General features: G+C 38.8%; 3 protein-coding genes across 3 annotated transcripts in view; 2 read left to right on the forward strand and 1 right to left on the reverse strand.

The window, feature by feature from the left end:
- Positions 1–15,883, reverse strand: part of ldhbb (lactate dehydrogenase Bb) — a 64,623-nt gene extending 48,740 nt beyond the window's left edge. The window contains exon 1 of the mRNA XM_067590215.1: positions 15,797–15,883. Within this exon, the coding sequence (XP_067446316.1) occupies positions 15,797–15,863 (67 nt within the window). The 5' untranslated portion in view covers positions 15,864–15,883. The remainder of the gene's footprint in view (positions 1–15,796) is intronic.
- LOC137183284 (parathyroid hormone-related protein-like) lies at positions 1,835–5,738 on the forward strand. Its single transcript, XM_067590220.1, has 3 exons — positions 1,835–3,336; positions 3,546–3,664; positions 4,308–5,738. The coding sequence occupies exons 2-3, from the start codon at positions 3,561–3,563 to the stop codon at positions 4,717–4,719; spliced, it is 516 nt and encodes a 171-aa protein (XP_067446321.1). The 5' UTR covers positions 1,835–3,336; positions 3,546–3,560; the 3' UTR covers positions 4,720–5,738.
- LOC137183283 (galanin receptor 2b) lies at positions 5,880–15,147 on the forward strand. Its single transcript, XM_067590218.1, has one exon. The coding sequence runs from the start codon at positions 8,168–8,170 to the stop codon at positions 9,089–9,091; it is 924 nt and encodes a 307-aa protein (XP_067446319.1). The 5' UTR covers positions 5,880–8,167; the 3' UTR covers positions 9,092–15,147.
- Positions 15,884–16,169: the final 286 nt, after the last annotated feature.

The following is a 16,169-nucleotide window of genomic DNA, read 5'->3' on the forward strand; positions in this document are numbered from 1 at the left end:
TGGACAAAGAAAACATTTCCATACAAATGCACCAGCTATCTGCACACCCTGTACTGAGGGGTCATGACCCTGAAATCAATCACAGGAACATTTAACTGGGTTGAGAACAATCTGCTGTCAGACCTACACGGACATCAACCACAACTGAGGGACTCACATGAACCCTGATTACACATAGTATCCATTTTCATAATAATTGGTATCTTTAATTTGAGTCCATGTTCATAATGTAACAGGAATGTTGTGGACAGAATTTTCCAACTGTATGATTCAGGATCGTAAAGTTTCACAGGAAGAGGATCATGCAGAGTTAAGGGTCTTCAGTTCATGCAACATGTATAAGATCAAACATTGTCAGACTGCAGTTAATTTTGCAAAGGACACACGTTTTTATGGATGGCAATGTCAGTCTGTCTCTCTGGTTATTTTCAGACCTGTGCTGTTTAGTCCGGTTGAATCGGACTCTGGTTCGTTTTCCTCCTTGGTGCGATTCGTTTGGAGGATGTGGTCTCAGTCTGGTCCCAAACAAACTCTGGAGTGGTTTGTTTGTGGTGGGAACGTGATCTGACCTCGATCCGACCCAACTACCAGGCGTACTCTGCAAGTTTGAGCTAAACAGCTCCCGCAGCCGGGTGTGCTTTGCATACTGGGATGCAGATGAGCAAAATAAATAGCTGCTAGAAGCTAGCTGGAGGATTAATTGAGGTCCGACCTGGACTAGTGCAATGAAGAACATTGCATTTGGCCAGAAGAACTTCTTAAGGACCTTCTTCCTCTGGTTATTTTCTTGTTCCCTCCCCAGATACATCTGACAATGAGTGGAATGAACGTTCTCGTGCAGCTTGTAGTGACGCATTTTGGTTCGCTTTGATTTTTCTCAGTGTGAAAACAAACTGAACCAAAGGGAAAACACACCAAGTTAACAACTCATCCACTGATTTGGACCAGAGCAAACAAACTATAGGTTTGAAAACGCCCTCAGTCTGACTGTTGGTCGAGCAGTATTAGATGGATTGCCATGAAATTCTGTACAGAGATTCATGGTCCCCAGAGGATGAATCCAACTGACTTTGGTAATCCTTCATCTGGCGCCACCAGCAGGCCAAAGTTTCCCCTTATACAAGTTAAATATCTCCACATTCACTTGATGGAGCATTTTTTTTAAACAGATATTCACAGTCTTGAAATATGGTTGAGACAATCATGTTCCCCTCAGGATGAACTGTAAGGACTTGAAAAACCTCTTGTAATCCATCGCCACCATCAGGTCAAATATGCAATTGCTCCAATACTTTGGTTTATGAACAAATATCTGCATGAAACAAAGCATGCTAACACGCTAAACTAAGATGTCGGACATGGTGAACATGACACCTGTTAAACATCAGCATGTTAGCATTTAGCGTAAAGCAACACCTAAATACAGCTTCACAGGGCTTCTAGCATGCTGTGGACTTGGCCGTGTTTAAACTATTTACAGATTTATTTTATTTTCACATCTTCATTTGCAACATCATCATTTAAAAATGACTGATCAGTTAATTATCAATCTTTGGTGATTTCCAGCCCACTGGTGAATGAATGATCACAACAATGTTACTAGTATTTAGTTCTTATCGTGTACACTCTTGTATGCTGAAGTGCTACTAAGAACTCATTAGAAGTTTTATTAAAATCACTGAATCCTGTGTTTGTTTAAATGTCATCACAACCAAAATCCTAATAAAGAAAAAGTGCCCAATTGCCAGTATTACTACTTTTTTATTCATAAACTAATCATAAACAATATGGATTCATTCAACTACAAATTAAAAAAGCCTTCTACAGCCACATTAAAATCATATGTTCAATATATCAACCTTATCACAATGTCATGATATGGAAACAGAATGGAAATTCTATTTAAAATGATAAAACTGAAGTTCAAAACAATGAATCGTGTATGCACTGCATGAAACCAAACATGTCAGTAAAACATGTAAGTTTTAAATCATATCTTAAAACATTAACTTGGACGACAAACATTCATAGAACAATAACATGGTGTGATCACATCATCTCGATATTGTTCTGCTAAAAGTCAAAAAGCGATAATATTGAATTATCACACAGCCCTAGTGGCATATACTACTACACTTGGGCATACAGAGCTCTGTCAATCATTGTGACTCCAAAAATACATGCAGTTTTAGCTACATAGCTCCTTCTTACATCAGACTGCTGTACCTTAATGTATTCATTACATTTCTGTAAAAGTGCAAATGTGACCAAATGCTTTAGATTGGGTTTCATGCTCCACACACATCCTAGGATTGTATACAGCTGCCTCAATACAAAGCTCTCCACTTTCCTTATTAGCTGGATTTCAGAGATACCTCAGAGCCCACTGTAACCATTCGGTGGTGAGCTGGTTTGCTGAGGCAGAGTGGAGGTGAATTGAATGGTCTGCAGTGAGAGGCTGTGGGTTGGGTTTCTCTGAGGTTATGGTCATTCTCCCCCGGGAAAGTGGTTAGGCCTAGCTGTTTACTTTGGAGTAAACCTGCCCCTCCCCTTATACGCTCTCCGCTTGGTAACACATGATTACCTCCATTGGTGGACACCTGTCATTTCTGACCTCTTTATGATGGAATTAGTGGTGGACTTAAAGTACAGTTAATGGAATTTAAAATTGGTTAAAAACATAGTTCTTCCTAAGCTTGTCCTCAGTATCCTCTTTGTTGTGTGGTGGTCTGGATGTTGCATGGGCGCCACCTCCTTATCACAGCAGGTGTGTGTGAAGGGTGGGGGGAGGTAGGGAGAGGGAGAGGAGGGGAGGGTGCTAGGACTGGACTTAATGGGTAGGGGCTAAGGTAGCGCCTGCATCTTCACCCAAAGAGGAGTTTGAGTTTCTCTCTGTGCCTCTCTCAGACTGACTCACACAGGCTCACTCACAGTGCTGGACTGAAAACCCCTCTCAGCTCTCCTCTCCGACTCCGGCCACCAGAGATGATGCTTCAGCGTTACTCTCCATGAGATCACTGCAGGCTGGAGTGGAGTGGCAGCTCTGCAGCTGATGGGCTGCTGCTGCTGCTCTTTCTATCTTTATCTCTCTTTTAATTGGGACACTGGGGAGAAATAAATAGCTCAACACACACTGTTGGGAGGCAAATGAATGGAGCAGACTCGCAGGGGATTTCCCCAGGCTGCCTTCACACCAATGGATCTGGACAAAAGTTTGTAACTGGCCAAACTGTATTTGGCAGAGTAATTTTTTAAATAATTTTTGCAACAGGATCATCTCTTAAGAGCTTCCAGACTGACCTTTTTGTGGATTTTCACTGTAAAAATTCATAACATGTAAGTCTCTGCTTCTTCTTTATTTTTGATGAACTGTTTATGCCGGCTGAGAGATCTCACGTTCACAGGAAATGTGTCATTTTTCAACTGCACTGCTAGTGTCATAAACTGTTGAACAGCAAATGAAGAGTTTAGCATTAATTTGTAGATCAAAATCTTAATTCAGTAACTGCAGTGACTAATACAATAATATTTCTTGTGTTCTTCAGATCTTAGGCTCAAGGATGTGCTCTATAGCCATGCTTCACCAGTGGAGTCTGGCTGTGTTTTTGCTGTGCTCCCCAGTGACTCTTTATGGGAGGCCAGTTGATGCACTTAGTAGCAGAATGTGAGTTATTTTTTTATATTAATTATAAGAAATGGATCCTGAAGTTGTGCAATTTTTAACTTAAAAAAGGAGAGACTAGAAAATAGTTAAACATGAGAAAGAAAAATAGTTGAAATACTGGACTTATTTATATCTAGAAAAGACAACCAGAGTTTACCTGCACAGATAAAATTAAGGTACAGGAGGTTTTCCCACTTTGTGGGTTTTTGAGGACTTGAGCTCAGATCAGTGATGACTCTCAGAAACTTGTTTATGCTGCCACCTACTGCACTGAGGTTTCCTGGAGCCTGAACTTCAATTTCAGCTGCCAACACGTCTGTAACTGTTTCACATATAAACTTGACACTGTGGTATAACATGAAATTACAAAAATAGTCAAACAAAAAAGAAACATTTGAAGTTTTGTTGGTGCTAAGTCATAAAATATTAAGTTGTTTAACTATCCAGGAGAAATCTGACTGTATAAAATAAATTAAACGGATTTCTGACAGACAAAGAGAAAAGTGAATTTGGTTCTCTGACTGCTCTCCTAATGCATAATGCAGTTGTAAGATGCTAGTATCTAATCACAAAATTAATCTTTTATACCACTTTCTGTCTGTTTCTACAACACATTTATTTGACTTCACTCTCCTGCTTTTAGGAGGAGGTCAGTGAGCCACGCCCAGCTGATGCACGACAAGGGCCGCTCCTTGCAGGAGTTCAAGCGTCGCTTGTGGCTGCAGGAGCTGCTGGACGAGGTGCACACAGCTGATGAGCGAGCTCCACCTCCGCAAAGCAGAACCCCAAGCTTCAGTGGGAATGCTCTACACCAGAAGCCCCCAGGGGCCACTAAGAACCTCCCTGACAGGTTCAGGATGGACAGAGAGGGCCCTAACCTGCCGCAGGAGACCAACAAGGCTCTGGCTTATAAGGACCAGCCACTAAAGGTGGCCACCAAGAGGAAAAAAAAGGTGAGGCTAGGCCGGCGTAGAGAGAGCGACAAGAAACGGAGGCGGGCACGGTCGATCACAACAAAAGGAGCTACGAAAGACGCAGTACCATGGCTGAGATAATAACCAGCGAGGTGCTGTGCTAAGACACTGACACAGGCTCAACTAGACTGAGGTCTGAGGGACTCAAAACATGGCTGACTCAGTCACCTCATATTACGGCCACGGGGCTGTGCTTGTATGATAATTTTGCTTTGTTTGTATTTTTGTGTTTTATGACAATCTCATAATTCCTGGAGTTTCATGAACTATCATCATAACATCCCCTTAGGTCCATATTTATTTGGAAAATCTGTACGCCTCTGTAACCCTGATTTACTTCAAAACAGTGCCATATGGTGTCATCTTTAACAGGCTGTGTGCACACATACAGCTTAGGAGGAAATATTTATTGTCTGAATATAATAACTTCACAAAAATTGGGGCTGTGTGGTCAACTTTTGTTTGGCTCTTTATGCGTTGACCTTTTACAGACTTACAGTCATGACAAACTGTTCAATGAATACATCTGCTCGAACTGTTCTGCCATAATTTATTTCATTTTGAAAGTGTATATTTATTTTGTGAATGTATCGTGGTGCTGCTGACTAAATTCCATAATGCACTTTAGTTATATCCTGTACATGTTCTTTTGTGGTTGAGTTTTAAATTGATGTTTCTTTTTGATGGTCCTGCTTTCTCTTCCCACCTTAGATCCCTCATGGACTTGTAACTTATTGGATGCTTCATCAAACCCACTCTCATCATCTTACATTATAGTTTATTTTTATAGAACAAGCCCGAGTCGGGGGCTGTCAGATTCATTTAATGTTCTTCACTTGCACTGAGAGCATACTGTACATGTTTCCAGTTAATCAAACATTAAAAATGTAGCCATTAGAAACATTTTTGATTCATGGTGTCTTTGTTCTCAAACATGCCAAACTTACTTACTTCAAGTTTCTCAAATAAGAGCATTTGCTGCTCTTTTTTGTCTTATATGATATTAAATTGAATATCTTTGGATTTTGGACTGTGGGTCAGACAAAACAGAACATTTGAAGACATCACCACAGGCTTTAGAAAACTGTGGTGGCCTTTTTAAAACTTTTTTCCTGACATTTTTTAGACCAAACAATCAATCAATTGAAATAAAAACGAAAAAAATAATTGTTTGTTGGAGCCCTAATGACAAGTCCGAAACTTGTCACTGTCCCATGAGAGCATACATGTGTATTTCAAGTGTTGGTGGTTTCAGGTGGAGCTAAATGGAACCCCTCAGCCCTCCTTGATCCAAAACAGGTATGTTGGTAACACACTGAATGCTGGTTTTATTTCTTGCATCACAACAGAGTGATTACAAACGAGATTATTCTGCAACATAATCAGATACCTATTGTATCTATATGGAGTAGACTATAGGGCTGCAACTAACTATTGTTTTCATCATCAATTACTTTCACGATTAGGCGATTAATTGTTAGTCAATAAAATGCCAGAGATTGGTGAAAAATTTCCAACAGCCCAAAGTCACATCTTCAAATTTACTTGTTTTGTAGTTCTGTCATACAAGACAAAGAAAATCACCAAATTCTCACATTTGAAAAGCTGGAAACAGGAAAATGTTTGGTTGAAAATGGATTCAATCAGTCAATCGATTATACAAATTGTTGACAATTAATTTTCTGTCGATCGACTAATCGATTAATCAACTACTTCTACTAAGTCTTTGAATCTCTTTTTGTTTCAGGGCTGTTTATTTGTACAGTATTTAATTGCGACCTTTGACCTTGCTGTATCTGTGGAGGATGGCTTTTCTGCTTAATTAAGTATAATATTTGGGTCTAAACAGGTTTGGTATGGGTTTGGAAAAACAAAAAACATCAATGTTTTTGTTGACTTTTCGGCACGGACAGACACACAGTGAAGCTGTTAATGTCCCACTTGAGAACATGTGGCATTTTTAACAGCCGCTGACTGAACGGCACAAACACTGGTAATGGAGGGGATAGCAAATGCATCAGCGTCAGCTATATCCTGTGCTAAGAGCAGCAGTGTACACTGTAGGCCATTAGCTGACACAGAGTCATAAATGCTGTGGAAAGCCTGATAAAGCCGTCGTCAGGAGCCTGCAGCTAACACAGAAGAAATCAATCAAACAATGGAGAGAGACATTAATATCTCCAGAGAAGGGGAGGAACACAGAACGTAATCAATGGACTGGTCTTTTGAAAAGTGTACAGTAGTTAAGGTGCTGATTTTTAAACAGAACTCACACAGTATGAACAAAAACAGTGGGGGCTAAAATCATTATATTGTGATTAATTGATTACTTGTTTGGCGGAGTAAAGAGCCAAAAATACACGTCAGTTTTCAAGATCTCTTCATGTCTTGTTTTGTCCAACCAACAGTCCAAAACCCAAAGAAATTAAATTTACTGCAATGTTAGACGATGAAAGCCACTTATCCAATTTTATAGGCTGGGACCATGATTCATTGTTTGATTCATTAATTATCAAAATAGTTTGTTATCTGTTTATCAACTAATTGATTAATCAACTAATGGTTGGAGCTGTAAAAGGTCAGGAAAGGTCAGTACAAGCTTTTAAAAAACAGCAATGAAGCTTGAGCCCATTAGTTATTTCGATTTATTCAAATAGCTAATATAGAAAACACACAGATCACATCAGAAAGTTAAAGAATTGTTGAAGTCAGGTGCTGCTGTTACTAAAAATGGAAGTAACCAAAAAATAAACAAAAAATACACACATCCTATAAAAATAATAATAATAATAACAAAACAAGCATGTACAGTGGATCACTGTTCTCTCAGCAGCTGGTCTGAGGCCGTTTCTCTTTAAACCTAGTCATCCAGAATCAATTTGACCCAGGTGATGTTTGCTTTTCTTCCGTCCACATTCAGCAATCACACTTTGTAATGAGTCCTGAGAGGCTGCCATCTCTCCCGTCTTCAGTCCAGTTTAATAGGATGGACACCGTTAAAAGAGAATACTCCAGTTTATATTATGAGGATAGTTCACTCATAGACATGAGCTACAAGATTCTGCTTTGAGGAATGACAATGGTGAGTATGTCAAAATTATGGATAGTTGTTGCATCTGTCACAATTTTAAAATGTTATAAACTGTGATAAGACAAACACCTAACTGTTAACTACACTATCCGTAGAAATTAAGTTAAGATCAGCTGTCTGTTATGTCTCAAAATATTTTGTTTGTAAGTGGAAAGCCATTTTGCTGCTGCATGTAAAAACTCTGTGCCTCTCATTATGGCAATATAACATTATATACATATGTTTTGGGGGAAGTTATATATTTTATATCTCTGTGGGTTTACAAAAGCCTTTGAAGTTTGATTAACATTTTGATTAACTCAAAATGTATTTTGGTCAAGCTTGCAACAAAACATTTAGAGACATGATTTGTAACTTTCGGCTTTCATTAAAAAATCATAAATGATGAAAAAAATTATATACATTTTATTTGAAAGGTGATGCCAAGTCGATGATAATATGGCTGTTCCCAACACCTATGGGCTGATCTTTGCCTGCACCTGTGGGGTGATCCTGGGCATTGGACTCTGTGCCAACCTTCTGGTCTTCTCTTTGTTCGCAAAGTACAATACGTTGCGTAAGAACCGCCTCGACATCCTCCTACTCAGTATGACACTGGCCGACTTCCTCACCCTCCTGCTCATCCCCTTCACCCTGCACTCCGCTGTCAGCCACTCCTGGCCTCTGGGTAACACCTCCTGCAAGGTCTATCAGTTCCTGTTAGCCTTCAGCTTGGCAGCCAGCACCTACTCACTGTGTGCTGTGTCTGTGACCCGCGCCATGATCATCACCAACCCATACCAGCCGCCCACAATGGACCTGGTCATCCTCATGTTTGTCCTGGTCTGGGCCCTCAGCTTCTTCATCAGCCTGCCGCTGCGAATTTTTGCCACCAAAGAGAGCTTGGGCCCAAGCCTGGTAAACTTCAGCTTCTGCCTTCCAACCATTCATGAGCATCATTACCAAGTGATCCTAAGCCAGTTTGTACTTTACTATTTTGTTCCAATGCTGGTCATCGCCTTCAACTATGTCCGCCTCGCTCTTTTTCTCCACAAGAGCCCTGTAATGTCCGTTTCTAGTGCCAGGAACACCCGCCGAGCCTCTGTCATGGTATTCTTGGCTGCTGCTACCTTCTCAGTGTGTTGGCTGCCTGGTTACGTGCTGGAGCTGTGTGTGTACCTGGGACTGTACCAACACGGACAGGCTTGGGAGATGTTCTACTTTATTTGCACTGTGCTCCAGTACCTGCACCCCTGTGTCAACCCGGTGCTCTATGTGCTGCTGTCCAAGCGCTATCGCCACAGGAGGGCAGCCTGGCTCTTCAGCTGCAACAGGAACAGAGTGCAGCCGCAGGTCATCAGCGTCACCACAGACAGCTTTTAGATTCAGTTGATTTGTTTGAGCAGTTGGTGAAATTAAGGGGGACTTTTTTTTTTTTTTTTTTACATTTACTGTTTATACAAATCAACTTATTTTGTGAACAATATGTGGATATTTGTTTTTTGTGATTAATTTCAATTACTTTTAAACTTCTCTTACATATTTGAGGTATAAATGTACAGATAAGAATACATGAAAATTACAGTTTAGGATTTTGTTTCCAGGCTCAACTACAGTAAGTTTTTTTCAAGTCATTCACTATTCAATACATAAAGCAGAAGTAATCCTAAAAATTGTAGCATCTGAATGATTTTTTTTAAGGAAACATAACAGGGTAACAGCTACATCTTTATTTATATTCGGACTATGTAAACCTATCGCAATTATCCTGTTACTGTACATTGTTATGGTCTCCTTAATAATGTCATTTTGTTGTTTTTTACAGTAATTTACAAAGAGCTTGATGTAATTCTAGGGCAGCTGCTTATCAGTGATTTTTTCTTTTTTGTTCCAGATGAAAACTGAAAAAAGGTAGGCCTACTTGAAAAAAGGTAACTTTTTTGTACGTGACATGAAAGGAGAATAACAAGTCTGATAAAAAGTTATGGAACATTTTTAGTAGTATTTGTGTGTCTTTTGAAAACTGGTTGAACACCATCTTTGCAAACCACAAAAGAAATGTCCTACTGAGTCTCCTCAGACAGTTGTAACTTAATATACCGCATATGCTGTTTAGTAAGAAAAAAGATATATTGAATCTCAATAATTTAACATGAAAGAAAGCAAGTTTTAAAAAAATCTCTCACGATGCAGTAGTCCCATGCCAAATATTTGCTCTGTAGTTGGTTAGTGGTGCATACAATCTAAGGTGTGTCTTGTATCCTTTTGTGAATGGTCAATCAGTCTCTTCCCCCAGAGTCACCACTTCCTGGACATTTCCTGTACAGGACATGTAGACTAATCTTGGGACACAATGACAGGAACATATATGTAGTTATTTAATTATTTTGTGATTATACATCTTTGCTACAGGATAGAAGGCCTATATGATGTAGTCCTAATTTACTGTAATAAAGACATGGGTGTAATTACATATTTCGCTAGAGTTCACAGTTGGTCTCTATTTGTTTTATTGTGAATTCATGCCAAGATTTAATAATATTGATGCACTATTAAGGAACTTAATGGAGCTGTGTTGCCATGGTTGATCATCTTGGAAAATCTTAGCACAAACACAACACAAAAAACACACAAAACAAACCCCCCTTCTCATATGACTTCACAGGGCGTCTATTCTTCCAAACAGCAACAAATCACTCTGGGAGCTTGTTAGGCGTTGGCAAAGGATGGCCATTAAATGTGGACTATATGATCCACCAGTAATGAAAAACCATGGGGTAAGTTGCAGCCTTTCATCTTTACCCAGTTTAATTGAGACATCAAAAGTGACGTCTCAACAACTCTGAGGCAAAACATGGCTCTGGACAGAATGATACAGTTCTGATGTCCAACAGTGTGGTTACAATTAAGTGCAAGTTTCAGTTTATTATTGTACGTTTTATATATGATAAACATTGTTATCTTAAAAAGTAGACAATGAACTGATCAGCTGTATTGCATGATTGTAATTCTGCCTGAGCCTGACATCATCCAGCAACAATTTGCATGTATGCAAAGTAAAGAAATGGTGAAAGATCACCAGAAACATTAATAATTGTACTGCATGAGCTGTAACTGTAATGTGTGAATTTTCACTGTAATTCAGGACCATGAGTTTGTACAGATATATTTCTTTTAAACACACTTGTGCTGGGCTATGCATAATTTCTTGTAAATACAGGCGTTGTTGCTTTCTTTTACTTGTATCTTTTACTTATATTTTGCAAGTGCAGTTTAAGATCTTTACAGCAAAATTTAGCTCAATAATTTTTCAGCTATAAAAGGATATTTTGGCTGTACTGGAAGTGTCAGGTCTGCTATTAACTGTGGGGTTAATCACATATTTATTACTAAGTCAAACATTAAAAAAAGCCCACTGAAACACAACTTCATGCTTCTTTTTGCTCACCAGCACCAAACACACCACATTAAACAAACACCTGAGTTCCTAGTTTTTCCTCACACAGCTACAGACCTAAAGTTTGGAGTGGTGAGGAGTGCGCACAGGGCTGTGTAGCAGGTGTCATGGTTATATAGAAAGCAGAGGGATTGGGAAAGGGAATAACAAGGCTGCCTGAGTTCTGGCGGCCCATGCAGTAATAGGAGACAACCTGCCCCTCCCTCTGTCAGCTCACCCCCTGACTTTTGGCCTTCTCTTTAGCGTACAGCAAGGGCAGCTGGCCTGACTCGTACAGATCGGTCATCTGTAGCCCATCAGCATTTTGGATATGGTGGAGCAATAAAGAACACGTGCTCAGGCACTTCTACCCATCCAGATTACAGTGCTGTGATTTTCCGCCTCTATTAGATCACAGCTCATTTATTTTGACCCTTGCTCTCTGTGCTACCTTTCTCTCATTGTCTGTGATCCTGTTGAAAATTAGATTGTTAGAAATGAGAGGCGGGGGCTCCACCAGCTTGATTTTTTTTCCTATCTTTGGGCTTTAAAAGAAGTTTGTTTTGGTGTATGTTTGCCTGATAGAAAGGCATCTCAGCCTATCAGCTACAGTCCACCACTGTTGTTGGTGCCTTCAAAATATTCAGAAACCTGTGACATTACAGAGTCCACATCCATGCTTTTTCCTAAATGTCATACAACATGCTACCTCTTTCTGAAAGAGGCTGCGGTGAGATATCATCTCCAGCTACTTGGATAGGAAATGGGTAACGGGTTAAAAATAGTTTTTATTGTTCAGTGGCCAGTATTCTTTCATCTAGATGGTTAGAACATAAGTACCTTCAGAACAGCTGTAAGAGTTGTGTGAAAACCTTCTGGGTTTTTCAAAGATCGCTGGATATCTAACTTTGAGAAAAACAGGTGCTTAGTTTTATGACCAAACGACAGGCCCAAACTGGCTTCTTTTATAACAGTGACAATAAAACAATCAACATCTGAGTCTTCATTCTATCAAATCTTGTCTATCGACTGACTTTCAATTTTGCACAACACTTGTTCTGATTCATGTGGAGGGAATTTGAGGGTGGTGGTAATTTTTTATCATCTCTGATGCCATCTGCTGAACTGCAAATACAAATATTCTGTTTTTTGGGGGGCTTGCACTTCCTCAAAGTTTGTCGAGTCAGATGTTCCCTGGGAGAGTTTTATTAAATTGACACAACTTCAGTGTGTGCCAGCAATACCTCTGAGTCATGAAAACCCGGCAAAGAACACAATTAAACAATTTCTAGAATGACTGGACGGCCTATTTCCAGAACATCTTCTCTGGAGCTGCTGCCAATGTAATTCAATTTCTCTGTCACTTAAAACTCCCTGACCTGGTCACTATGCATCTACTACATGAAGCAGCCTTTCCAGAACAGATCTAAATTTATAAAGACGGCAGCCACCACACTCTCTTATTCATCATTATCATGTAATATTAGATAAGTCAGAGTGTCTGATATGGAGTGTGTTTAAAGAATACTCGTACATCTTAATGACACACTTACTCAACGAAAAGACTAAATATATGAGTTTTACAGACTTATGTTGGCTCTAGCTGAAGGTGCTATCAAGTGTGTTTTTTGTTTCTTAAATCCAATTTATCATTAAAGATAAGCATTATCCATTTACATACATTTGTAGTACAACTACATCCCTCTGTTATGATCTTTGCAGTTACTATTTCATTCTCCTACAATGTCTGAGATAACAGTGGAAATGTGTGTAATGTAGTGAATTAGCAAAACTTAAAGCTCCATCAAACTAGTGTCCCATCTGGATACAAACAAGAGCTTGTTGCGGTTATTATGGTGAGAATCTCATCCCTTTGCAATGGCAACTCTGAGCACAACAGCATAATGATGACAGTCTATCTACTTGTAACTTGCAACTAATAGTTATTTTATTATCAATTAATCTGACAATTATTTTCACAATTGATCATTTGGTCAATTAAACATCAGAAAATGGTAAAAAAAAAAAGAAAAAAAAAAGGCACATCCTAACATCCTGAAGTCTAAGGTGACGTCCTCAAATCTGTTATTTTGTCCAACCAAGTAGTACAAAACCCCCAAATATAAAATGTACAGTAATGTAAGACCAAGAAAAACAGCAAATTCTCAAACTAAGAGCCCTGAACCGTGAATGTTTGGCATTTTTTTGTTTGAAAATTACTTATAATTGTTGCAGATTAATCTCCTGTCAAATGACAAATTGACTAATTGTTGCAGCTCTAACTATGTATATGTGTTTATATTTGTCGATGTATATGGATGTTTCTATGTGGGTGTATGAATCTATGTTCTTGAGCCATGGACAATGTCTGTCTAACACTATAACATACTGTAAAGTATGGCCATATATACAATATGAAGCTAATGAAGGGGTAAAGGGACTGTAAGTAGAACTACTTATTATTATTCAGACCACTGATCAGCAGTGGTGTTGCTTGGGAAAAATGTGAGACATGTCCTCTAAAAAGGCTAAAAAACTGTGACATGTACAACATTTTTACATTTGAAGTTTGTGTCATACACAAACCACATATTAGATTTTTTCAGCTGCGTGATGACATTTAGAAATAAGATTTATGTTTAAATCAAAATGCACATATCATAAAGATACATGACTTACATAATGTTGCTTATCCAGCTTCTTATGCTGTTGGATATGAAGTACAGGTAGCAGAATGTAATATACCGACCCACATAACCGTCATTCACAGATTAAATTTAAAGATCAAAACCATCAATGCATGTATCAAATACATGACTTACACACCCCTCAATCCACGGGATATAAAATAGCCTACATGCAATACTTCTTATAAAGTTACTTACTGAAGCTAATTACATCGCACAACACAACTTCCAACAACTACCAGACCTCTGCACAGACTACAGACAATCACACTGAGAGTGCAACTAATGATTATTTTCATTATTGATTATTTTCTAGATTTGTTATGTCTATAAAATGTTAGAAAATAGTGGAAAATGCTGCCTATAATTTTCCACAGTCCAATATGAAGTATTCAAATTTCTTGTTGTGTCAAACCAACAGTCCGAAGCCAAAAGATGTTCAATTTATTATACAGTATGTATAACAAAGAAAATCATCAAATCACCACATTTGAGAAGCTAATTTTAAACACAAATGCTTGGCATTTTAGGGCAGCAGCTAACAATTATTTCCATTAACAATAAATCTGCTAATTACTTTCTTGATTTATCATTTTGTCTGTAAAAAGTTTTTTTTTAAGTAGTGAAAAATGCCCCTTATAATTTCATGGTGATGTCTTCAAATGTCATATTTTGCCTGATCCAAAAATCCAAAGATATTTAGTTTACTAACACGTATGACAAAGGAAAGACCAAAACAATCATTCGATTTTAAAAATAGTTCATTCATTTTCTGTTGATCAACTAATTGATTAAAAAACTAATCATTGAAGCTCTAAAGCACACACTACCAGGTAGGCGACTTCACAACTTCAAACAATGTGAAATTGGGAAATTCCATATTATGTCCAAAACCCTGGCAGGCCCTGTCCATGGTGCTGAGTGTCTCTGTGTGTGAACAACACACAATGACAAAGTCTGTTGCAGCAAGTGCAATATTCTTTGCTGCTATTTGCTGTTGGCAGCAGCATCAGAGCCAGGGACACTAATAAACTGAACAAACTGATCAGGAAGGCTGGCTCTGTACTGGGGACACCTCTGGATACACCGGAGCTGGTTGTGGAAAAGAGGATGCTGCACAAACTGGTAAGCATCGTGGAGAACATCTCGCATCCACTCCATGGCAACGGTGGAGCACTTTCAGTAAGAGATGTCTTCAAAGTGACAAAGAACGCTACAGAGAGTCATTCCTGCCAACTGCCATCAGTCTGTACAATGACTCTCCTCTGTGTCGGGAGAGGAGACTCCTCTTCTAGCAGTGAAGACAGACTGCTCACCTAGACTTTTATGAATTACATTATCCATTTCAGATTCATCTGTATATCATCTTTCTATTACAGTCAGTATATACTGTTACATATGTATATACTTTTTGTAATTGTTCATGTTTCAGTGCATACTTAATCCTAACATCCATAGAGAATCATGCACCTTACTACCACAGCAATATCCACCTGACTTAAACAAATGTACAGTGTATAAGAGCATATTAATATCACTGAACAGTGTACTCATCAAATACTATATTATAGTTATGATTATATCGCTAGTCTCTATTCTATTTTTATTTATTCTATTTTTTATATATATATATATTTTTGAATGAGTCAGTCGACTTTGTTATTTTATATATTTTAGCCTTTAGTTGTATGTTTGTTTTACTTACCTCGTTGTTTTGTTGTTGTTTTTAAATCTCAAGCAGCTGTTGCAACACTTTAATTTCCCTTTGGGATTAATACATTACTATCCATCCATCCCTGAATGTATTATGACTAAAACACAAATATTCAAACACAAACAGCTACATTCAGGCAAACAAGGTAACTACATTGCATTTTACCCATTAGTCACCATAAGCACATCAGCAACTGCACAGTAATGTTAACTAGAGCAAGTAGACAGAGAGTGAGAAGAGTGTTGTCTCACCTGGTGTTTGAAGTAGTTTAGCGACCGTTAGACCGTCGTCCATCATGGCGGAAAAGGTGTCCACCATACCTGACGTCTTCCAATTAATACAGACGACACGACTGATATTTTCACTCAGTCCAACTGCTCTGTCCACCAAAGTTTTTCGCAGGTCCAGTTTGGAAGTAGCCAGGTCTCCTTTCTATTCTCAATCAGTTACTGACTGCGGCGATTTCTCCCCAAAATCCAGAAATTCACACATCATCGCAATTAGCTTAACTGTTAGCAACCGTCAATCTTACAAAAACAAGCCATAACGTTAGCTGTTAGCTGATGGAAAAACTTGCTAACTCTCCCGGTTGTTTCATCTTAATTAAGCTGCCACCTTCTTCTG

This window comes from Thunnus thynnus, chromosome 5 (genome assembly GCF_963924715.1).
Source record: "Thunnus thynnus chromosome 5, fThuThy2.1, whole genome shotgun sequence".
Taxonomy (NCBI): domain Eukaryota; kingdom Metazoa; phylum Chordata; class Actinopteri; order Scombriformes; family Scombridae; genus Thunnus; species Thunnus thynnus.